The 25,871-nt window shown below is 41.7% G+C and overlaps 2 protein-coding genes across 3 annotated transcripts; both read right to left on the bottom strand.

Annotated features, from left to right (window-relative positions):
- Positions 1 to 9,814: 9,814 nt before the first annotated feature.
- Positions 9,815 to 12,722, bottom strand: LOC142879428 (proline rich transmembrane protein 1B-like). The gene is made up of 4 exons (XM_076012738.1): positions 12,597 to 12,722; positions 12,110 to 12,218; positions 11,717 to 11,926; positions 9,815 to 10,079 (listed from the first exon to the last, which is right to left on the bottom strand). The coding sequence occupies exons 2-4, from the start codon at positions 12,200 to 12,202 to the stop codon at positions 9,918 to 9,920; spliced, it is 465 nt and encodes a 154-aa protein (XP_075868853.1). The 5' UTR covers positions 12,203 to 12,218; positions 12,597 to 12,722; the 3' UTR covers positions 9,815 to 9,917.
- A 748-nt stretch (positions 12,723 to 13,470) lies between these two features.
- On the bottom strand, positions 13,471 to 25,401 carry fxyd3 (FXYD domain containing ion transport regulator 3). 2 transcript variants are annotated; one of them, XM_076012635.1, is made up of 8 exons: positions 25,086 to 25,370; positions 16,779 to 16,835; positions 16,598 to 16,630; positions 16,266 to 16,289; positions 15,979 to 16,053; positions 15,417 to 15,453; positions 15,218 to 15,261; positions 13,471 to 14,187 (listed from the first exon to the last, which is right to left on the bottom strand). In XM_076012635.1, the coding sequence occupies exons 2-8, from the start codon at positions 16,810 to 16,812 to the stop codon at positions 14,168 to 14,170; spliced, it is 267 nt and encodes an 88-aa protein (XP_075868750.1). In that variant the 5' UTR covers positions 16,813 to 16,835; positions 25,086 to 25,370; the 3' UTR covers positions 13,471 to 14,167. The 2 variants fall into 2 exon arrangements, with proteins under 2 accessions (XP_075868750.1, XP_075868748.1); XM_076012633.1 differs by lacking the exon at positions 13,471 to 14,187 and adding an exon at positions 14,850 to 15,109 and having other exon boundaries at positions 15,144 to 15,261; positions 25,086 to 25,401.
- Positions 25,402 to 25,871: the final 470 nt, after the last annotated feature.

Here is a 25,871-nt window from a genome sequence, read left to right on the forward strand (position 1 = left end):
CCACCACCACCGCCCCATTACACTCTTGCAAGGTTTACACAGGCTGAAAAGCCATGAAAACAGAAGCTAGTAAAATGGGGGAGGGGACGCCCACATGCACAAGACAAGGAGAGAGCGTGATGGGAAGAGGCGTCTGACCTCAAAGTTAGCCTGATTCTGTTTCCATTCGAATGGCTGCGTTTGCTCTCAAGATCAATAACAAAGCCGGTGCGCCAAGATTTCTGATGTGAAAAAACACTAGAGGTTTACAGGGAACATTTAAGACGATGACCTGATCCCAGACTGTTCATACAAGAAAGTAGAGGAACACCAGTGAGACCAATCAGGTGCAGATTAAAAAGTTGGCTCACTTCATTCTACTGCCATGTCTGTTTTTCTCTGCATCAGTGTGAGTGCAATGCATGATGGGACATATTGTTGGGTTAGTGCCCATTGGTTGCACACTACTTTTAGAGATGAATAGTGGGATAGTTGGAGTCCACTATATAGGGTAGAATATTTTTCACTAAACATTCGGCCAGCGTGCAGTACACTATATAACATGTAGGAAGTTGTTTTGGAAACTGTCCATGACCATCAAAGTTAAGCAGGAAATCTAGTCCAATCATGACACTTCTCCACAGATCAAGACAAGATGTCTAGTCACAGGGAGGCATCACACGTTGAGCAATCTGCCTGGGCCGAGCACTCAGATCAAGGCCCATCATTCATCTTACCGAGGCAACTGGCAAGTGAGAGCACCTGTGTGACTGGGCCAATCACTGGGGTGGCAGGCAGCAGCTGTCCACGCATGGAAAGACCAATTACAAATGGCTGTGAAAATTTCAAGACATTTGTTGGTTTGTTTTTTAAAGCAACGATCCACGTGCTTCTTAGGTGAAAAACGTAACTTTAAAGATTCAGTTTTTGGCATCAACTCTAATTTTTCACATGAAAGCACGATGCTGTCAAAAATTATGTTTAGGCGACGAAAGCCCAAAAAACATCTCCTACCATGACTCCAAAATGTTTTTCATGAAGATTGAAAATTTACTTTGCAAGAATATCGCCACAGCATCATTTATAAGGATTTTGGTTGGTGCACATTGGGCTTAACTTTAAGAAGGAGTAAGACGGAGAGACAAACTAGAGGGTCCTGGCAACTAAGACTGCCAGGAGACATTACCGTGACGTTGAAGACTGGAAACTATGACACACTTCCTTGCAGCGCATCTGTTTTTCTGTTTGGATTCCTACACAAGTGTTGACTATTTGTTTCTAAATTCTGATCTTTCACAATGTCGACCTTTTAAGAGTTGGACAAAAAAGGAAGAAAAAAAAATGCTGTGTGGTTAAGATGTTATGTAATAAGCTGGAAGTGAGAAGACCTGAGTTCATGGCCGCACTACATCAACAACACCCCCCACATGTCAGAAATCCAGCTTCCCAACACACAGGATGAGGGAAGGAAGCTCAACCACCCCGAATTCAGAGAATCATGCAAAAGAATCAAGTGAAGTCTTTTTAATTACACCAATCTGTCTTTTTTTGTCATTGAATGTTGCTTTCGTAACAAAGGATGCATCGCCTGATTTACTTTTCTTGTACATTAAGCGTCATGTCAAATGGAATGTAATTCCTCGCTCCACTTTTTTTTCCCCCCAATTGTAACATTACTACTGCACAGGACAGTTGAGTGGTTTCAAGTACAGGGACTTTGAGACAGCCTCCACCCAATCGGCCAAACATCCATCACAGTGAGTGTTCTGTCTTGACATATAAAATTACAGCTTTATCAATCGCAGACAAACCAAGTCAACTACTACTAGCAATCGGATCTGATGCATAGCTGAAGAGTTTCTGGAAATCAGCTAAGACTTTCCGCTCGCAGCATCCACTGTCCAAGATGTACAAATGACAAATGGTTGGCCTGCAGTCCCCTTTCCTAATCGCCGTATTCAAGCTTTTTCTACAGTCTATACAAAAGCCCCTTTGACTGTTGTCTCCACGACCATGGCAACGGTGCAAACAGCAACAGCGATCACCCACCACTTAGGCCTGAATGTAAACACATACTTGTAGGCGGGAACCAACGCCACTGTGGCCCCTAAGAATAAGGACAACGTATGTACTGCATAAATGGAAATTGTCCCAAGCACAACTTCAACGTTACATCGAAACAGATTTATTTTTAACATACGGACTGAGGCAGCTGGTCTGAGGCAAAAATGCTGACCGATGTTTACCGACAGGATCTTACGCAACTCTGTTGTTGTTCCAAAGCTGCCAGATGTGGTTGGTACCAGTGGAAAATGCAGCTATGGTGCGTCTGGGTAGGTATGCCATTAAAACTTTATACTGCAGATTTATAATTTGCAACTTTGTGCATGAGACACTGTCAAACTCTTTTCACGTATCCATATCACAGGTTACGTGCGCGGTCCGGCTTGCAAGCCAGCTGTAGCTGATGTTGGTTGCTTGGTGGCCGGCCAGCTGTAAAAGTCAGCATCGCTGGTGTGTCACATGATTTAAGCTGCAATAATTTTAACGACCCGAAGGATGACCGAACTCTGTAATGGGCTGTGGCTCCACACATTAACCTGAGCACATTCACCGCAGGGCTCGGAAAGTGCTCTTATAAGATGAGGGATAATTTTTTGCCTTGTCATTGTGACTTTTTTTTCGTACACAAGAAACACTCCAGCATATAGGAAGCAGTGGGTTAAGAAATTACTAAATACTAAACAATTTATTTGCGTTCAAAATGTATTACCGTAAGTAGGTAATGGGTAAAAGTACCATGATAGTCGTTCTTATCTTTTACTACCCTAGTTTTATAACACTCAACACTTTGGACCTTGACCTTTAATGAAGCCACTGCATGATGTGACCCACACAGCTTTTTTTCTTTTCTTTTTTTTTTTTTTAAACTATGTTTTGCTCTTGCAAAATGCTGCTTGACTGAATGAAGCAGTGACAAAAAGCAACAACAAGAAGGTCCGGGCTCTGCTTCTGTGAGGTGCTACAAGACGTCAAGAGCAAATGTCAGACTTTCAAAGAGCCACATAGAAAATGTCCCCACTTGGTGTCTTTGCTGTGTAGTGCATGTGGCTTGCAGCAACCTCCGGTGTAGCCAGCGCTGAGTCTCCACTGAGCAAACAAGGGCTGCAGTGCCATCACCATTTTGTGGACAATGTCAAGAGAAGAAGTTATTAGAAAATACTATAAGCAAGACGGTATTAATCTTGCATCCTAATATTTTGTGTCCCCATACGTTCTGATGTTGGTGACTGTTTCAGCAAGCTATATTATCTTCAACATATCTAGTCCTGCTTCATGTTCTTTCTTGACACAAGAGCCAGAAGAAGGAGGAAGACAGGCGCAGGGGATTTACACAGACGGCAGGCACACGTAAGTAAAGACAAAGCTGGTTCAGTAGAAAGCAAAACCGTCCCAAACTTAAATAAGTCGATTAGTTCCAAGTACCTCGCAAACAGGTCTTACAACAGAAGGAATGAAGTTGGCTTGAATTCGCCACCAGCACACCCAAACAGATTAAAACACAAAAGAGTGACGCTCTAAAGCTGGATCTAACTGTGAGTAAAATAAAAATAAAATGGTGTATTTTCACAAACTGGCATCCCCAGAATTGCAAAATGACCTGAGAAATCCTAATCAAATGTCGACGTCTTGTTGTGACATGGAGAGGTTACTGGTACGAGGACAAACACGGTTGATTGCCAGAAAGTTGGAAGGCGTGGGAAGAACAGCACGAAGAGGAAGCTACACACAAAAGAAAGGTAGTTGGGCAACAAGTCCGGTTAAACGTCGGTATGACACAGAACCCGCAGAGTCTTGAATATTTCCTGATTATTTGAAGCATAAGGAGAGCCGCTTTAAGACCCAGGGGGGGTTGAAAGTAGCCAGGTATCGAAGGAACAATGGAAAGACTTCCGAAAGGTAGTTATTAGAGGGTGCACATGCGAAAGAACAGTCAAAACAAAAATGAGGATAAATACTGTTCATGCACGTCCTTTGAAGACGTAGAGCTTGACGGAAAAAAACTAAACTAAACCCGTTGATGTTTGAACTTGCGTTACAATAGCCCAGTTTCTGATGTTCACTTTGGACTAGCCTCGCTTCCTGAAGCCCAACAATAAGTGCCAATAACTGTGGCTAAATAAGTCAATTAAATAAAGGAATTAATTTAATTACCAGCTGAACAGCGGCTGGTTCCAACTCCTTCATGGCAAGAATTTGCTACATTGGTTCCGGTGACCCTCAATATTTTTCGGATTGCGATTATACAATAGGTGAATGTTCGATGAGCAAGATTCTTGGCAATGTAATAATAATAAAGGTTTTGTCTTTATTTTCCTCAAAAAAAGACTCAAAAAACTCCTCAAAAAGAGATCTTTTGGTAATTTTCATAATTTGGAATTTCTCACGTTTCGATACATCTTCTCAAGGAGAGATAATGGCATCAAATCCACGTCAGGAGGAAATCCTCGGTGACCCAGTCATCATTGTCACTGTTTACCAGCCCACGCTGCCGTTGATGAGAAGCAGCTGGCGAGGGCTCTCGTTTCATGAATCACAAATGATTTGTATTCCATTTTAGGCTTATTCTCTGTCTCGCATCAACAGGATGTTGCTGCTGTGCGTGATTGGTCACCATTCACTTAACTCCATTTTGTATCAATGACATCACCGCTCCGATGCCCCGCAGATCCCCAACCACTCCCTTATATAGCTTATAAAAAGCTAAAAAATAAAATGTCATGCGCCTGTAAATGTTTGCCTAGAGCTCGGCTCTTGCGTATGGTTGTTGACTAATGCTGACCCTTCCTTTTGATCTATCTATCTATCTATCTATCTATCACATGATAAACAGGTGTGTCATGATAGTTCAAAGTCTTGGTGCAGGATACTTGCGCAATCCATTGTTCTACATCTCCGAGATCTCAAAAGCAGTGAGGAATTAGTGCACGCAGTCATAACTTTTGACGTAATCCCTTATAAATCGCTTTACTCCCCTGATACCTTACTCTTTAATGGCACACTATTTGCTAAAGTCTGTAGACAAAATGGATCTTTGTGAATCAGACTCACTGTGATGGAGTAGATGAGAGCAGCAACTCCAAGGGGCAGGCAGCAGCACAGCAAGGTGAAGATGGAGTAGCCCAGGTAGTCGTTGACTGGAGGATTCAACGGCCCTTGAGTCACATACACAGTTGGCTGGGCAATGATGGCACCAGGCTGTGGTAGGTACTGCTGCTGTCCATACGCAGGGGTTCCATATCCTGGCTACAGAAAGATTCCACTTTTAACACACTGTTTTATGTGGAAGTTGATCAATGAAAGAGGCGAGTGAAATTGGCAGATAGGGTGGAGGCACGATTGAGCATGAAAGGCGAAGCGAAGAAAGGGGAAGGTTTCAAGGGAACTGAAACCTAATAAGACCCAAGACCTGGCAAATGTCCATGTTCTGACTTATGAATCTTGATTAGAGGTGCAGTTCAGGGAAAATGAAAGAATTCTGTGTGGGTGGCAAGGACGATAACGAAAATATGAAAAATATAATTTTATATAATATGAACTTAACACATATTAACTTTTTGAACTTTCTTAATCAAAATTACACTGAAAGAGACATTCTTTTCAGGAATTCAAACGCCATATACTGTATAAAGAAAAAACATGAAAACCCCATGCTGTGTCGTCGTTAACTTCCTCATAGGTAGCAGACTATCAGGCAATAATAACATATAGGCAATCAGTGCAAACCACATATTGCCTATATGCGTTTGTGTGTGTGTGTATATACATACATACACACAAGTAAATGAGGTCCACAAAAAACGTTCAATGGAAATAATTCTACTCTAGAGATGAAGATGGGAGGGGGACTATTTGCTCTTTTTCTTCCACGGCATGCTGCTTACCTGGGGTGCGTAGCCTTGGTTGTACCCCGGACCGGCTGCAGGGTTGTACCCCGGACCAGCTCCAGGGTTGTACCCAGGACCGGCTCCAGGGTTGTCATAGTAGGGCGGAGGGGCAGTCTGTCCCATGGATGACTTCTCACCGCCGTGAAAATCAGTTGGGGGACCGGCCGCAGACTTACTGGGGTCCATAATTCAACTGTTGGATGATCGAGAAAAAAATAAAATCAAAAAATGGTAATCAAAAAATTATCACAATCACAAAAAAATATCCTGTTTAACGTCGGGCTCCTGTATGTGTTGAATGCTTCCGAATGATAACTGACCAAGACCGCCACCTGTTTTAGTACTGCATGAACTCCTGCTGCTAACCACTAGAGTATTCTAAGTAAGGGAGTTTTACTATATTTCGTCCTTGGTAAATGACGCAGAGAAAACAGCTTCCTTCACAGGTTTCAAAATAAAAGTAAATTCTGAGTACTAAAACTGGAGGGCAAAATAATCAGGACGGGTCTTACAAACATCGTGTAGCTTTATTAGGTTCCACAACCATTGGGAAATTAGCAGATGAACTCACTTTGTTTCAAAAATGAATAGAGCATGATCGCAATGATACAGCAGATATATCAAAAACTGGCTGAGGATTAATTTGTCATTTTTACACAATACATGTCCATGCACATCAACTTTAATTTGTTTATGTGATGTACACTTAATCTGTATTCTTTCACTCGTGCAATTACGATTCAATTCGTTGGTGACACTAATCAAATAAAAAAAACAATACAGTTGAACAAGTCAGGAAATACTTCTGTTTGGTATGGCAGGTCCACAGGACACCTTGCGTGAAAAAAGTGTGAAGATTAAGCAAATTAAGTTTCAATAATGTCAGATTGTCAAAATTAGTACAACAGTTTAATATAGTTGAACACAGCATAAACCTATTACAGAATGGTAGTTGATTGGTTGTTAATGAGTTTGATATAATTGATAATTGTATTACTACTACTACTACTACTACTAAAAACATTTTTCCAGTATTTCCAGCAAAGCTTTTCAAGCACTAAAAAACAAAACAAAAAAACAAACCTAAACGTGTCATATACCGAACATTTCTTTTAATCTATCACTTTTATTTTGATAGAACCTTGAATCTATTTCGGTTTCAAATCGTCCGCTAGTGGTTAACTTGACGCTCCCGTTGCAGTGAGTCTTAAGAGATGGGAGGGCACAAGAGGGGTGGAGTCGAGGGAAAGCCAAGAAGTCGCGGAATGAACGCCAACAGTTCAATAAACACCAAAGAATAAGTTTGGCTGCTGTTGGTAAAGTCGCGTATAGACGAACGTGCAGTCATGATTTCCGCATACTTTGAGTGGTGCAGCTGAAATGACGGGATCACAATTTGCATTCGGTAGCATTCTCTCTATTCTTAGCGTTTTCAGATGTTTTCGTCCATTAACACAACATCCATCTTGTGTCCGTCACGGTTCATCCTGGCTGAGGGCCGACGGGGTGCAGGAGCTTGATCGGGTAACTCAGGGTGGGGCACACCCTGGACAAGTACAGATGCCAACACGGAAACGCATTGGCACCGACACACCCCTTAGGATTCGAAAACGTGCCGATCGAACATTTATTTGGGTTGGAGAATGAAGAAAACATGCACTAATAGACTGGATCGTGCAAACGCCACACAGAAAGGCCTAAATCGCACACAAATACACAACGTTGAGCGAAGTCCCTGTAGAAGAATATGGAGGAAATAAATAGTGGCCACTAGATGGTGCCAAAAGACAAAAACCTTTTCCAACTAACTAGTTCCACTTGGTTCCAGTTTCTTACGTGTAACAATTTGCTGTATTGCGTATAATAGCAAGTTTGATGATAAACAAACTACAGCGCGCGCGCGCGCACACACACACAGAGTCTGAACTTACTTCTAGTTAAAGTGACTGTTGTACTCACTGCTGAAACATATCTTAGAAATGTATCCGTTTTGAAAACATTTATTTGAAGTACATCACTAGGCACACAGCTACATCTCCAGGTGGCATCCAGGGAATGAGGAGAGTAATAATAAAAACGACACCTGGTAATGAGGAAAACTGTTTTACCAAACAGTTCGGCAATTTTATTCAGAGGGAGTGTCTCCCCAAACCAAAATATCAAACGGCTAAACACAAAGAGAGCTCTCCCAATAGAAACCAATCCAATAACTCAAAGCACACTTTACCACAAGATAATATATATAATGAAAAAAAACTCACACCAACGCTGGTCACCAAATAAGAGAGTATTATTCCTCAAAAGAAGAAGAAAAACTAAGAGAGACCCTGAAGGAAAGCAGCTAACAAAGTTACTGCACAAAACTCAGCGAGGAGGCCTTTGGCTGCAGGGTGCTACTGCACGATTGCTGCTCTCCACTTCTCCGGCGCTGACACACACAACACTGCAGCTCCCCTGCTTATATCCAGGCCTTGATTGTCAGTAACCACACCTGTGGGCTGGGCTCTTGCAGCAGGTGTGGTGGAAGACACACACACACACACACACACGCACACACACACAAACGCGCGCACACATACTAGGCTCACAGGCCGCAACAGTAACTTTATGAACAAAAGAAAAAAAAAGATAAACAAAAACAAATGAAAAATACACAGGCATGAAAGAGTAGATAGAACCGGTATTTTCTGCTAGTGAACTACATCAATATTAATGGTTATGAGGATATGAAAGTAGCAGGTATTGTATGTGTATAACATCCAAACAGTTTTTGCTTTTTCTCTGCTTTTTTAAAAAAATGTATTTGCTCTTACATGTTTTTCTGCTGTTTTTCCTTCTATTTATTATTTGCCAGACCTAAGGGATGAATTGCTGCCGTTAACTGCAGTTGTTCTTTCTGCAGCTAATGGGGTTCCTGTAAAAACTAAAAACTAAATAAATAAATAAACTAAAAAATGAAAAATGTTTGTCGGTCAGATCCCCCAGCTTCAATATTACAGTTTTCACAATGCGGCTGGCCTGCCAAGGTCTAAAGTTATATTTACTCTCCAACTGTTTCTCCATAGCAAGGTTCATGCCACACACACACACACACACACAGGCTGACACACATTCTGACACAGTATGGAAAACCCACTGACGGACCTGGATGCCGTTGACACCAGTGGTCAACAGGTGGTGGAGCTCGACACGCACACGAGATCAGTAGCTTCTTCCACTTCATGTTATGATTCATCTTCAGCCTTAACTTTATTAGAAAAAGTTGGTCTAAAATTAAAGATTGTATCAAGTGTAAAAAAAACAAAAAACTTTATGAAGCACAGTGAAGATTAACTATATTAGTAGTATGAGCAAAAATATTGCTGCTTGGGTGTAGGTGGTTTTTCTACTTCTAAACACATCTAAAAGAGTATAGTTGATGAGCAGAAGTAGTCCAGAAGTTTGAGTTGCGGCTTACTTTAAACAAAATCCCACAACAGCTCATGACCAACAGCAGACTACAGATTGTTGGCCAATGGATGTTGTGTACCGCTACCACAGTGTGTCTTTTTTTTTCTGCACATACAGCATCTTTTCAGCCAAGATTTCACCCATATTATTGCCCATGACCACCCTTTTCATCATCAAACACTGGCAGTTTGATGAAGTTTGATTTGATCTTACAAATATCTGTGAAATTTCAGAAACCAACAGTAGGACTGCGGTTTTGTTCTGGTCAAACCTTCCATTGTGTGAATTCTGAGGATTACATTGTTTTTTTGTTTGCTGACACAATCCTCTGTTTGTTCCTACTAAAATACATCAGTACTCACCAGGTGCAACGACTACTTCATGTGCCCCAATTAAGCAGGTGAAATTCATTCATGCGTAACAGTTGTCTGGTGCCATTAAAGACAAGTGAGATAAACATTTTATTATGAGTTTAAGGGAATCAGTGATGTTTTCGAGGAAAAAAAAAGACAGAGGTGGCTTGCTTCAGAAAAACAATAATCACAAAAACAACGGGGGGGCGAATAGAATCGCCACAGAGTAGAGAAGGGCAAAAACTAAGGCAAGAATGCCAGTTCCAAAGGCCAGATTGTTCAGCATCCTGGCTGTCCTGCTGGCCTGCTCTGCCTGTGGACGGTTCCCACTAAGGTTGGCTTGACGGGCCTAAAGAGGAAATAAAACCAACATCAAGTTCAACAGGTTGCATTCTTTTCACTCAAATAATGTAACAGCATCTATAATGGTCAAACGATTAAGTGCATCACAGACAGACAGATGGACAGACAGACAGATAGATAGATATATAGATAGATAGATGTGTCATGGTCTTGGTGTTTTCATGCTGTCGTAGTTTTGTGTTTAAACTTGTTTCGAGTACTATTGTGGGTTTAGATTTTTGTGCATGTGTTTTTCCTTGTGTCACTCGCTCCTCATGCGTCTCCCCTTTGTTGGTTGCCTTCGCTGCTCTGATTGGCTTCACCTGCCTCTCGTCTGCCCGCCCTGCCCTCGCACACCTGCACCTCATGAGTCCAATCTGCCTCGTTATGCACACCTGCAAATGCTTTTGCTCATCACCAGTTCAGTTTGTATTTAAGGCCTTGTCCACATGTAGCAGGGTTTTTGTAAAACCGAATATCCTTCCCTCTCCGTCTAGAAAATAACTAGCGTCCACACCACCTCGTTTTTAGAAAGAAAAAAAAAAAACATCCACACCTAACTGCATAAGTGTGTTTTTAAGCACATTCATAAGCATGCCAGACCGTTAGGTGGCAGTAGTTCCCCAAATCCTATCCAATCAGAGTAAGCTTCCGTCTGTCGACGTCACTTCCGCCAAACATGGTAATTATTGGATTATATGGTGGAAAATAACCGTCCTTAACATCGTCCTTCGTCTCTGTTCTTGTATGTGGAGCAGAATCTGGGCTTGTAAAAACAAGCGACAAGAAATTGCGCCAAAACGCTTGCGACTGCATCCATACTGTTTCCAATGTAAATACAGGTCGCATATGTGACGCAAGAATATATTTTGTCGCAGGCAGTGACGTTTGGAAACGCAAAACCCTGGTTATCAATGTCCACATGCAACCGCATAAACGGAGAATTCGCAAATCTTCACTTTGGCCGGAGTTTTTAAAAACCATCGTTTTTAATGCCGTAAATCTGCGTTTTCGTGTGGATGACAGGCCAAATCGTACAAAAATATCTTTGTTTTGTGAGATACCTGGCTACGTGTGGACAAGGCCTAAGCCTTACCATTTTGTTTCATTCACTGTGATGTCTGCACATCTATGTGTGCAAATATGTATATATTTGCACACATGGATGTATAATATAAAATTGTACATAAATTATATATACATTTTTTTTTTTTTAGAATTTTGTATATTTCTAAATAATCCCTCTCAGCCCCGTCCGTATTACCATTGTGCGTCCATCTACACTTCCTTGCTCTTTCATCTCATTAACTGTCTCTGCTGCATCAATGTTATACTTTATTGTTCAGTAGCCAATGTGGCAAATTGCTCTGTGGGTTTTATCTACTGCAAATACAACTGCAACATACAAAGCATTGTGTGCTAAAAACTCAAGATGCTTCATGAATTGTCAAAAGTGGCCAATATTTTATAAACACTTACACAGCATAGTGGTACTGCAGTACATTGAACAATCCGTTATGGGCATTTGTACTTACTAACTAGTGAAAAAAACAAGAAACACTGAAAAATACTTGGAACAGTATGATGAATTGTGCATCTCTCTACAGATGCAATATTTACCATTATTCCTCCTATTTTACTCACTGAAGTTGAATAGATGAGGGCAATAATTCCAAGCGGCAGGCAGCAGCACATCAAGGTGAAGATGGAGTAGCCAATATAGTCGTTGACTGGAGGATTCAACGGCCCTTGACTCACATACACATTGGGCTGGGCCATGATGACACTTGGCTGCGCTTGGTACTGCTGCTGTCCATAAGCAACAGGTCCAGTCTGCAGCTGGTCTCCATAGCCCTGCTGCAGATAGTCACAATTACAATTCATGGTTTCAAGAGGATAAGGAGGCAGACCTGAAGTGAAATCAACATTCTTTGATGAATGTTATTGTTCACAGTGTGAAATGCATCCAACAAAACCCATAGTATCATTAAAATCAACGACTGCATTGTGATTTGATTCTGTCTAAGCGCTGCTTACCTGCATCTGAGGCGGGTATACCTGAGAGAACTGGTTGTACCCTTGTCCGGACCCCAGGTTGTCGTAGTAGGGTGGAGGTGCAGACTGTGCCATGGTAGACACTAAAAATCTGTTGGAAGAGCACTAAGGTCTATGATGTTGTCCCTAACAATTTGGTCTCTTTGTCTGTGCTCTGGTTTCTCGCTGGTTTATGCCCAACACCACCATATTGCTTCTCAATTAAAATCTCTCCCAGTAATAAGAATATTTCTCTAAGTGAGGGAGACATATCTCACTTTCCCATTACTGTGTGACAACTGGCAGAGCTTTAAAACTAAAAGCAATGCTTAATGCTTGGTATGAATATAGCGGACACCTCATGTCATGTATTCACTCAAATCAGTTGGAATTGAGAATAAAAAGAGAGGTAATCACTAAGTCATTTAAAAATAATTAATTTCTCCAAACAATAATGCTGTGATCATAAATTACATGTTTTGTACTTTACCTGCTCAGAGGAAAACCTGTCAAGCAACACAAGATCTGGGAAAATTGTTTGGGATTTACATATCAAAAGTAAGTAAGCTCAGTTGGTTTTAATTATTACATAATGTTGCTTTGATAATTGTATTATCAATACAATAAACGTTTGCGAAATATGTGTTCAAAGCAACGGTTCAAAGACGGTCAAAAATAAAAGCACAATTATTAAAGGCTACAAAGCCTCCAAAGGCCACCGGCTCCTTGTCCACTCAATCGGTGGGTCCAATAGAAGACATGTGTTGATGGCTGAAGACCCGATCAATGAGTTCCTATGCAAACCTTTGGCTTTTCTGGATCTGTCCACTGACAAGTTATCTGACCCAATGATCCTAGCGGAGTCACAGCTGTGCACCATACAGGAAGGTGGCAAACATAGAGGGGAAATGGAGGGCAAAAAGGTTGGAAAACTATCTGTAGTTTAGGCCAGTCAAACAGCCAATGAAAAAATAACCAAGTTTTTTTTTTTTTTTTATGTATTTATGATCAATTATTGTGAAACATGCAGGTTACAATATGCACCAAGGTTAAGAGCTCCACAAAGTTTACTCCTGCTTGTTTTCCTCGTACACAGCTTTCACCATATTCTTTCTCTTTGCTCAAATTAGTTGGTGTTTAAGAATATTATCTTAAAAACCTGACTTTTTTCTTCTAATGCTGTGAAAAGCCTTTAATTGTATGCTAGACACACAACTGGTTGACCAGCATATTGCTTTTATTTGTATTTTCCCCATGTCATTAATACAATAACTTTCTTGTATAGATGGTTTAGGGACCAAATCAATTTACAACCACACGCACACACACACACACACACACACACAAGTAAAGAAACCAATGGGTGTTTTCAACAATTTTATAGAAATATGACAGTCTTTTGCAACTTTGAAGAGGGCAATCTACAACTCTTCTGCAGAACTAACGGGGGTTAACAGATTATTGTGACTCATTAGCACCACCCAATATACAACATCAATTATGTGAATTTCCTATGTTTTCCATCAAGGCGAGAACAGCAGGTTAGGCTGGTCACAGGAAGCAACTATCTACATCAAACAGACTCAAACATGCAGTGCAGACAATATAGAGGGGGACACTGACACAACTTACACTAGTGTTGAAACTCTGAGGAAGTGTCTTTTTTTTTTGGTAAAATATTTGTGAAACTATTTAAACAAAATTACTGGTAAATTAGAAATCAATAATTATAGTTTTTTCCTATTAGATCCTTTTTAAAAATTCATAATACCAAATCCATAATTAATTCCAATTCTTAATTAAAAGAAATATTATATAGGTTGTTTTTTTTGTTTTTGTAGACAAATGAAAGTGATTTAATGGAAGGGTAGCAGGGGGATGTCACAGGTGCACATAGGTGCACACAAGCTGCAGGTGGATAGCTTCGTTATCAGGCATTGAGTAGCACACCTCAACATCTGTCTAACTATTACACAAAAGCCTCTTGTAGGAAATCCTGCGGCTGCTCCTCTGCATCTTTGCTGGTTGCAGGTTTTGGGGATTCAGTGTTTGTTCTGATGTCTAGCAGTCGCAGGAACGGCCTGAAGACAGAGACAGACGTGATGACGTTACACAATTGAAGGGGTAAACTTCTGCTTTAACATTGGGCTGGGTTAATCACAGACAGAAGCCACAGAACCCTTTAAGATGCCTCATTAGAAATGTCTACCATCAGCCACAAAGGAGACATTCCCCTTTTACTTCCATGTATTTTCAAACCTACATTTTGTGTATGCTTTGAATTCTGTTAAATGTCAATGTCAACATGGCATTTCCACAAAAGAGACAACTGAATTTCAGATGGCCATGAGCAGGAGAAAGTAAGTATGCGTGTGTATGCGTGTGTACCATCAGAAATTCAGTTCTCTCTCTACATATACATGTATATATACTGTATGTGTGTGTGTGTGTATACATATGTGTATATATATATATATATACATATGTATGTATGTATGTATGTATGTATGTATGTCATGTTGGCAGGAATCGCATTGGGACATACTGCTGATATTCACTTGCCTCAGCACACAGGCACACGTCTGTGTTCAATACCCACTGTGTGTTTGTATGGGTTACATAATGTGCCGTACACTCTCCACATGTCTTTTCATATAGCTGTACCGTTTATTATGGTTGTTACATTCAGAATTATTTTTTTTTTTATAAATGTCAGCAGGCAATATGAGGAGCTGCCTGTTAATTATTTTTTTCTTAATCTGCTGCCAAACACACCACCTGTTGACCAGCAAGGCCAACGGCATCCTTGTCCACCAGTATGTGAGTCCATACTGTGTCAGAATGTGTGCCAGTGTGTTTGTGTGGTCCTGGTCGTGGTGAAACAGATGGACAGAGTAAATATAACTCCAGACCTTTGCAGGACGTAAACTGCGTTTTGAAATCTGGAATACTGAACCTGGGAGACTGGCTGACAATAAAGAAAGTCTCCCTGTCGCACATACTGTATGTCCTTTGTGGCAAGTACTGTAAATTTTAGTCATGCATCACATATTAACTGTTTTTTATTTACTTTGAAGGGGATTTGACACTGATACTGGTGATTGATATTACCTTGGTCTGAGAGCATCTGCTGAGCATTGCTTCCTGTCCTCCTCCTGCAAAGAGACATCAGGCAGCGTGAGAGATGACTTGAAAGAGACTTTCTCCATTTTTATTCACTTTGCAGGATTGTTGAAGGCTTCAGCTTTCATGTCTAAACGTCTAAAGACTGCAATGCAAACTACGTAAGTGCTTTACGTGTTAGGATTACCTCTTGTGCTGGTTGTACTTGCACCTGCAGCGGCCGCCTGCAACACGAGAAAAGAAGCTTAATGACTGAAGTGTTGTTGGAAGCTCTGTTTTCCCCCCGTCAGTCCATAGTTTCACATTACATACAGTACATACTAATATAGAACGTATTAGTAGTTTTATATAAAACTAGTTATGTAATGTGATTAAGCTATACTTAATAATACTTAGTAATAAAGTGTGGTTGAGTAGATAATGGTGAATGTGAAACACAATCACGTTTTGGCATGACACTTCCTAACTTAAACATTAAGTTTCACCTCATGACATGATTGTGACATGATTGTGACTGTGAGTGCCAGATTGCACTCACAGATCACTTTATCGTTTTGTTTAATTCTACTAAAGTATTTACACTTACAATTACCTGAAAATACGACTTACCAACTACTACTACAAGTTTTCTTTTATTCCTGCCTGCTTTTGGCATTACGATGTTGCTATTCAGGTTGCTGTAAAGCCACCTGGACTCGAGATTATGTATCCATTCACAGGTGTGTGAGTGTATGACATTTTGGTCTTACTGAGCAGGATGGTGATGCCAATGAGACAGAGGACAGCAGCGAGAATCAGGCCTCCGACACGCAGTCTGTAGTAGTCTGCACGAAGGTTGTGGTTGGAATTAAGTTGCATGAACAACAAAAATGTCAATGGCATTCAAAAAGTGCATTTTAGACCTATAGAGCAACCTTTAAAAGTAACCAAAAAATACTGAAGATAAAAAAAACATGATGTTATAGAAAATAAAACATCTCTCACAGAGCTAATCCAAGCTTACTTAGGCAAAACAAGATTAAAGACATGTCATTACCAAAGTGAAATGGGTCCTCCTCCACTGCGGGCACACACGAGAAGTAGGACAGTCCAAGCAGGCAAACGATGATTGACAGGCACGACCGCATGTCAAACAGTGACATAATAAAGTCAAAAGAACAAAATGAGAAGATGAGCAAATATGATGGCCTAGTTTGATCCGTGCTAATGATTAACGTAGCTGACGCTCAGATCAATACAGCGCAAACAAAACACAGAACTTGAAAATGCAGACAATGAAGGAACTTTGAGAAAAAAAACGAAAAAGAATTCCCTGCACTGTCATTTGGTCTGTCACAGGTTGTTTGAAATGTACTGTCTTGTACTCACAATTCTGTTCCTCTGCGAACACCAGCGACACAACTGTAAGAGTTTAGAAAAAAATGATCTTGTTTTAACACTTGATTACAAGTATCAATCTCAAGACATGAATTATTCTAAGCAGCTTTATGTTGGTAAAATAAACAGAGCAAAGTATAGCCAATCGCTTTATTTTGCGAGCCGTACTCACGTGTCATTAGCACCAAAGCGCAGATCTTCGACATCTTTGCACTTGATAGATGTGTACCTGTAGCAAAAACACAAGACAGTGATCTTTAGCAATGGTAAGTACGAAGTACTCTTCGTACCAAGTACGAAGAGGGTTGGTCTGTTTTTACAGAAGCTTCTAAACTAGCCCTACTTGCACACATGGACGCAACATCATTGCATCCAGTCGCAGTGACACAAATAATCAATTGACAAATAGGAGTGTGCATGTTAACCGAGGTTGTGCTTTAAGCCAACTCAGAGGATGTTCTTTTGTTAAAAAGAGAAATACTGCACGTGAAGGACTTTCAATCTCGCTTCGAGCGTCGTTATCGCCACACATGAAGAAATCTGATCGCGACCGGGGATGACGTGCTCTCTGCTGCTTCCTCTCGCACATACAGACGCTCGCACAGAAACTCGATCTGATGTTGATGGGTACAAAGTGCTCTGATGGGGCTGTAAGAGAGGCCAAGTCACTCAGGGCTAAACCATCACACCAATTCCACGTAAACACGTTCACGCGCTTGGCTCTTTTCTTTCCGAGTTCAAATAATTTCAGGTTTATTCAAACGTGCTGCACACATGCTTGTACATTTAAAAAAACAAAGATGCTGTATGTGAAAGGCTTATCAAACTCTCCCCAAATCTTGCTTTTTACTGCTGAAAATTTCATTAAGCTGCACTCAGCCTTTCCAACATGTTCTCACTTGGATCATTTTTGACAGGAATAGAAATTTTTAAGAATAGAAATTTAGAATACATTCTTTACAGATCCACAACCTCTCCCAGTTCAATTTCCCTTTCCTATACTAAAAACTTTCCTGCTGTCGGAGTCATAACTTACAACGATCTAAGTTTCCACATCACCAGTGTGTCTGTACATTTCCTCAAAGCACCGTTAGTCTGCGTACCCGCTGTGTTTGCCGGCCTGATGGAGCAGCAGCAGAGGCAGCATGCGCGCTGGGAGCAGACACACCTTCAGCGCAGCGGTAATTTTCCACTAAGGGCACGTTTTCCGCCCTGACTGTTTCACGGTGAGGAACAAACAAGAAAGCACTTGTTTTAAAGGCAACCATATGTTCACAAGGTACAGTTATTGACAGTTTGGTAATATAAAGCCAGGATGAGATGATTTAGTCAAGCCAATTGTCTTTATTTTTAATCTTTAATATTTCTTATAAAGCTACAAGTCAAAGGTTAAACCGATTTCCCAGTCTATCATTTACTTTTTTTTTATATGTTATAAATAAAAAAATATTTGGAAAAACGAACTTGATTGAAGTTCATGACCATCCCATTTACAAGGGATTTGCCTCTCATTAGTTTAAATTCAATGCGTAAGTGATTAGATCAGCTCTTTGCAAACTGCGTTGCAGAAGACTGAGCTAAAAGCATCAAAAGCTTTTCGGCAATGGAGACCGTCAAACTGTCGCGCGGCAGATAAAAATGTAACCTTTGCGACTGAGAGATCAGACAATGCCTCTCCCTCCTCTGCTCGCTGGTATTTGGAGTTGGGCAGGAAGGGGAGAAGAAGAGAAGAGCAGGACAAGTGCTGCTCTCCCGGTGCCTCACCACAGCAACCCGAGGTGCGGCGGGGGAATGCCGTGGACGGGAAGCTGGCCAATGACCGCGAGAGGAGCGCTGGCCCCCAGCGTCGAGTGTGGAGAGGGAGGATGACGAGATGAAGGGCAGGGACGGAAAGAGAGACGGGGACGGACGAGGAGACACTGAGACCAGGACGTTACTGGAGAGGGAAGGAAAGAGGAGGGAAGGGTAGACGGTCCGAACGAGGCTTAAAAAAAAAAAGGTTCCTCTGTACCTGAATTCACATGAGCGGGCACCGAGGGAACGTGTGTAATCTTGGTAGCATTCCGATTGGACGTGTTGATGAATTTGCTACAATTTTCCCTCAGAACAGGAGACTAAAGTGGGTGTTGCTTCCCTTTTTCTATTTGTTGATCCCACTCATTGTAAAGCGAATGTTGGTGTAAGGCGGAGCCCAGAGGTAACATTCTAACGTCCTCAGGTCTTTTCAGGCAGCTCGACTTCGTTACGAGCTACTTGAAGATGTCTCACATTTTCATCCAAAAAGCTTCTCCAGTTCAACGAGAAACAATGTCAGGATCAACCAGAGTTAACGTTTAGAGGGGAATCTCTTGAGAATCTGCCTCTTCTTACATCTTTTGTTAGGTCTGGCTTTACTTGCTGCTTATCTGATGCTATGAAAGTGGAGGTAATACATCGGTTTGAGAAATTACAACAACTGCCTCACTAACCAGGTGATCTCTGGGATGTGAAACATCACCAGTGTATCCACAGAGACGTTTTGGAAATACATCATTCCAGTTCCCACAATAAAGACACTGATATTATAATGACACTTGACCATAACGGTCACGTCAGTGCCTGTACTCGAAGTTCAGTACATTTCAAATGTGTCCAGTAAAGTGGCAAACTCACAAACTGGCCTGGTTCAACTATGTTCTGTCTCCTCGGCTTCGCTGCGGAGACGTTCAATAAAATGTTGGTTGCTAAGCGTTGAAGTGGCTTTTTATTGTCAACACAGCCCAAAATGGATCACACGGTTGCTGAGGTGCCCTAGGGCAGACTGACATTCCCCTCTGTCATAACGTGGAGCTCTGGTTTCATTTTGCACAAACCATTCTATTTCTTTCAGCCAACTCGCTCATTTCCCCCCCGAGCCTCGCCATGTCTCCTTGATTTGTGCATTTCAACGTTAAGTGGTTCATAAGAGAGCGTCAGAGTCAAACTTACAAGGATTTCATCAAGCCATCCCTGTTACGAATAGGGCTGGGCGATTTTGGTAAAAAATAAAATCCCATTTTTTTTCTCTGAAAACTCGATTTTCGATTTTGATTTTTTTTTTTTTAGAGGGGAGGAAATTTTAATTAAATATGCTACAAAAACGGGACAAGTGCGTGTTGTATGCGACTTGGGAAAAATAATTTACCAGGTAGTGGTGAGGACAGCAAACGGAATCACTTCCTGGTTTTAACAGCTGCTGTGGCTAGTCCAGATGCGAGCAAACCTATGTTTACTCGCCAGTTAACAGCTTCTCGAGGGGGGACCTGATTTCGATTTAAAATCGATTAATCGCACAGCCCTACTTACGAGGTCCGTCGGTGTGTGAAAATGGAGGGTGACTACAAGTTAACGCAGTGAATTTGAGAACAGCCGTTTGACAAATACAGCAAAAAATATTCTTGGCTTTAGTGAAAACAGAATGAATTCAAATTGCTTGTGGAGCCGCTTTTCCTTACTCAGCTCTGCCTTGTCTCCAGATAAAGAGTTCACTGTTCCTCCTCTCGCTTGCCAAGCTGCCTGTCTCCGGCATGCTCTCGTCTCTTGTCTGTTGCCCTTGCGCTGCATCCTGTTTTCATTTTTAAGTTGTTTTTAATATAGTCATATATTACATGTCTTGTAGGAGCTGATTAAAGGAGTGCTGCCTTCTAAACTTTCATTGAGACACTTCAGTGCATCCAACTTCCTTCATCTCTCTCCTATATTCAGTTTGTTTGTTTATCAAACACATTCATCCAGTCCTTTGCTAACTCCTCAAAGATCAGGCTTTATGTGCTCCATCTATGCCACAACACTCTCAGTGTTTGGTTCCCATTCCACTTCTCTTCTGTCAAACTTTATGGATACAAATTATACATGCGGTATGTCACTGTCAGAGTACTAAAAATGTAGCCAATCGCACTGTTTTCCCCCCTACAAAAACTAAGTAAATTTTTCCAAATGACAAAAACCCTTTCAGCAATTCTGAATGAATATTTCAAATTGTGAAACTACTACTGGTTAAGAAAAACCCTTTGAGTAATGTTGAAGGGTCAGAAGACAATGAGTGACCAAAACACCTCCATGTTTGGTTCTAACAGCAATACAACTCCTCTTCAACAGTCCAGGCAGCACAAGGCAGAAGGTTGACTGGTTGCTTTTAAATCTGAGACAAGTGTTTATATTTCCCTCTGACTAGTTTGGCTGACAACACATATATAGACATAGCTGTGTGCCGAGCCACACACAGAGAAGTTCCTTCAACATCTTAAACATTGAACCGTCTGTCGTTTAAAACTGCTGTCACTTTTAATTGTTACTATTGAAGCCTGAATAGGTCACACACTTTCAAAATAAAACAACAGCATTGTTACTGAAAACACATGCAACGGATCAAGGAAATACAACAAGCACATGGCCCTCAGCAACACATGTGACGATGACCTACCAACACATACTTGCAAATTCACACGGCGCACGCAAACTGTCACAACACAACAGAGGAGGAGGCACAAAACGAAGGAAACATCACGACTACTAGACTCGCAGAACATTAACATATACATTACATTTAGTTCAAATACTTTTATTATCCTTGTTCATCAGGAAAGCCCAGAGTGTGGCTATGTTTCTTTCGGGTTGTAAAGGTTTCAGGTGTGGTCTGGCTTTGCTCCCAGTATGCGGTGGCAATTTGCATGGTGGTGCGTGCGTTGTGTTCATTTGTGAGCTATGCACCATTATATCAACTTTTCTAGTGCTTTCACATCAAGTACAATTCTAACTGTATTATTCACAGAATCGCATGTCATCAGAGTGTAATTCGTTTGGTTGTATGACTGAGCACCAAAAACCTACAAGTTGTGCTTCCTTCTATTTCGTGCAGGCGGTCAGCACTCCTAGTTGGTTCCCATCCTGGACTTGAGGACACGTGCTTTGAGGGAGGTGCGACTAAGCACGATCCTCCTTGAAATGAGGAACAGACTCATGACAGCCAATTGCAATGAAGCTCTGTGGTCGCTGCCTAGACCATTTAAGCCTAAATCGCAGTGCAGTCGAGCTGAGCCTGAGGACAGGGACGTGGTACATCCTACAAGTCAATAGCCGCTCACAACTGGATTTCACTCTATCAGCGTAACAAATGAGGTGGGACAACTCTCAGGACCACCTGGAACTCCCCAACCATTTCTAAAACTGAAGAATGGATGAACAGTGAAACATCTTCAAGCAGTCGAGACCGAAGTCTGGTTGCCCGGAAGTCAGAACTCAAACACAGACCATGATCTGGCTGATTTAAAACCAGACATCAGTGCAAATGGTTGTTTATGTCACCTTTATAAGAAATAAACACAACGCAACCCTGGTGAATTCTGAGTGCTTGTGTGCGTGCGTTCCTGTAGTGCACTTCAAAGACAGCTGCCTATTCTTTACTGCCATTTTTTTCAGTCCTAAATTAGCAACACTAGATTCCAGTGGGCAGCACCTCCCCCCCACACCCCTCACCAAAATGAGACACGCAGGCACACACAAAAGAACAAATGGAAACGTCCAAGACACAGTAACGTTTAACATTTTAAAAAAAGCGTAAACCTGGTTCCAGGTTTACAGGCCTGGTTTAACGCATTCCTCCCCGCGAGTTGTCAGTGCATGCTGTAATTTGACATTTTATGATCCTAAAATGCCAATCGTGAAGTTTCTCTGGAGTATCAACAGAGGAGTGTGGAGAAATAAATGGAGGAAGTTTCATCCTAACAACATTAGAAAAGGCAGTTGGAGTAAAATTGGCTCTAACTGCACTTGGGGGAAATAATTGCAAATTACTGTGAGAAGAATTCAAGCTTTGGAGAATGACTGAGGCAGGAAGGCGGTAGTGAGCGGAGTTTGGAAACAGAGCAAATAAGATGGGGCACAAACAGCGCGGAGGGAGTGGAACATACTCGAGCCATGACTCACATGTGGGAACCACAAGAGTAGCAACGAACTGCGAGCGGCAGACAGCTCGCTCCACACTCTTCAGGCAGGAGACTGGACGAAAACAATGGAGATTCTCCTCTCCTTCTTATGCCAATACTTTCGTACATAATGCCGTCAGCGTGCTCATATCCACTGAGAACCACTCTCACAGTCTTTGTCTTTGTCACAGACTTTGTCACGGACTTGGTAGCCCTTTTATTTACTTAACATCTGATAATATCACAGGTGTGTAATGACCAGTTGTAACATGTGTTAAAGGTCTTATATAATACAAAATTCCCTTTTACTAAAGTTTTCTGACTATAATTAATGGTTTCTTTCTTGTTAACCCCTCAAAAAATAAAACAGCCAACCCTTACGTCCTTTACCCTTTAAAAAACGTCTGCTAAAACATACTACTGTAAAAGCCGCCTGTGATGTCAAAGAAGGTATGATGTCTCGACCAGGCAAGTGAACGCACCTCCAGCCAGGTGCTTCAGAGATTCTGAGATCCCCTTTCAAACAAGCATAAGAGAATGGAAAAAATTGGAATAGTAGGTAACTAATCACATAAGGCTGCATCATCCGAATTTGAGAGGTGGGAATTTTGAAAAAAAATAAAAATAAATCTGAATATGGGTTTAATGTGGAACAGCTAAACATGTATTTGTCCATGTTATCTGTGAAGTTGATGAATGTCACAGCTGAGTAGTAGGTCAGGCAGCAGACTCTCCAAAGGTCACAGCTACCACGGCAGAGCAAAATCAATGTCTTCTTGTTGAGGTTTCTAAATTTGTGTTCGTGAGCCGCCAAAGTGATTTGAGGAAAGGTGAAGAGACAATGACCCCCCCCCCCCTCTCTCTCTGTCCTTCTCCCTTCCACCTCTCTTGCTTGCGCTCACTTTCTTTTTTTTTTCATGGAGCCAAGGTCATGTGAGCAGAGGTTAGGACAGCAAGCCAAGTCGGTTCACCAGGGGAAGGAAAGACAACTCCTCTCACCTCAGTCTCTCACCCTGTAACCTCACTACATGCCTGTCTGTTCAGTCTCTGAGAGGACTGAGGTCTGCAGAGGAGAATATGGATTCATTGATCCCTCCTTTGGTGTTTGTGCTTGGCTGTCAATCAATTATGCTGTGCAAGTAGCAGCTAATGTCATTTGGTATTGGCTAAGTTTGTGAGAAAAGTCTGTTTGTCCCCCCGCCTCATTTCTTCTCAATGCCTGCTTTGAGAAGGCTTTGAAGTTTAAATGAATGAGAAGTAGGGACCAACAGATGGATAAAATCCACAATTATCACTATTCACCTTAAAAAACACAGCGTGTTTCTCTCAGTCTAACAACCAAATAGAAAGTGGTGAATTTACTGTGTTAACACTGTTCTGTGGTTCTGAGGAGTAGAGGCTGGTGTTTGTGTATCGGGCCACACCAACACATGGATGCAAGAAAAAAGCAAAAGAAAATAGCCAAATCAATTAACCGCCATCAGTTTCCCAATCAATTTGAAAGTTAAGAGGGTTTTTTAAAATATATTGTGACCCTGAATAAAATAGAATAATAGAATTTAGGAAACGAACTTCTTTCCACCTGATGAAAACAGCTCAAATCACATCTGTGAGAGGACAGGTTGAATGCAAACCTGAACATTTATCTCAACTGATCCTTATGTCTCATTTATTTAGCAGCAATATCTGACAGTTGCTGTCAGCTGCCTGTTCTTGTCGCAATCTGTCCGAATACCACCTAGTAGCAAACTGTTATCGCCACTGTTCTTATCAGTGGGCCTTTTTGCACACACACACACACACACACACACACACACACACACACACACACACACACACACACACACACACACACACACACACACACACACACACACACACAGTATGAGCGCAACAACCGAGCACGTTCCCTCCTTTGTGCCTGTTTGAGAGGCAACAGGTCTCCACACGCAAATGTGTGTGTCTGGATAATAGAGTGCTTTTATATCTCATTTGATGCGTCTCCGTATCAGAGATAGAGACTTTAAACGACGGGCTGAAGGTGTCTAAGAGTCACATTAGAATCTGCTTAAAACTACGTGTATAAGAGATTTTTGCGCAAAGAGATCCATCAGCAAGTAACACAGCTGGCAGGAAGACGGCAGGGCGCGTGGACCTCTATCCGGGTGCAGTTACGCACGCGGGTCTCTTGGGCGCGTGCCGTTCCATTGTCCCAGTACTGATGGACTCCGGGGGGAAGCGCGAGAGCGGACAACAGTGTGGGCTTGTGACAAATTGTTCAGAAATGTCACGGCTACGACACACAACAATGAAGAAGAATTACACCAGTTAATTGTTTTGTTTTTTTGTTAAATTAGTTTTCCTCGGTTGGAAACTTGTTACATGCACTCTTTTGGATGTCCGACGACGAATAAACGGGTTCATTTGCACAAAAAAGATGCACACACAAGATAATTCTACCTCTTAAACTCCTTCTCCATTATTTCCTGCAAAGAGCGAAAACTCTTGTGACGTCTCTGAAGTGTGACTCGTCCTACCTTTTAACTCGTCTCTCCCCAAAAAAGGCGGAAATGTAGTGAGTGAGAAGCTGCGGATGTTTCCCCTTGAAGTGCGCCAACACCCTGCCTTTCTGCCTGCCTTCCTCACTCCGTCTGACGCTCAACAGGTTGGCTCGGTTTTTTTTTTCCTCGAAAAGGGGGGGGCGTCGGAGTGGAAAGGCTGGACTTCTTGCCCGGGAAACGCTGCTCCCAGGTCGGTTTCAAGAGTCAGGGGGCTCGGAGGAGCGGGGTGTGGAAGCCGATCCAGAGTCAGGACAAATAGGCGGGAGGAGGAGGAGTGGGAGGAGGAGGAGTGGGAGCGTCAACCGGGACAAGATGACGAAGGCTGATTTACTTCCTCAGTGGCGAGAATGGGGGGGGGAGGGGGGTGTCAGGCTTAGCAACAGCACACGCACAACAAACGAGGCTTTAATAAAAGCAAACAAAAAAGGAAAAATAAAACATAAAATGCTAATTACTTTATGCTAATAACTGAAGCAGCTAAGTCACATTAGCCAGTGTCGCAGCACTTGTAGCTTTGTCAGCAGTGTATGTCATCTGTAAGATGGAATTGAAAAGACAGCCTTACTTTTCTTTGAAAGTTGTTTTAGGGAAATTGACATTTATTTTGTTTTTGTTTTTTTCAGATTTGCACTCAAAATGTTTTTGGACACTTGAAACGATGAGAATAATCAATCAAGGCAGGCACACATTATTTGATGCATGGCAAGTCCCATGTTCCTAATTATGACATGATAGTAACAACATATAACCATGAGGTGAGGA

This window comes from Nelusetta ayraudi, unplaced genomic scaffold (assembly GCF_046127955.1).
Source record: "Nelusetta ayraudi isolate G7.1 ecotype Tasmania unplaced genomic scaffold, CSIRO-AGI_Nayr_v1 ptg000136l, whole genome shotgun sequence".
Classification (NCBI taxonomy): Eukaryota; Metazoa; Chordata; class Actinopteri; order Tetraodontiformes; family Monacanthidae; genus Nelusetta; species Nelusetta ayraudi.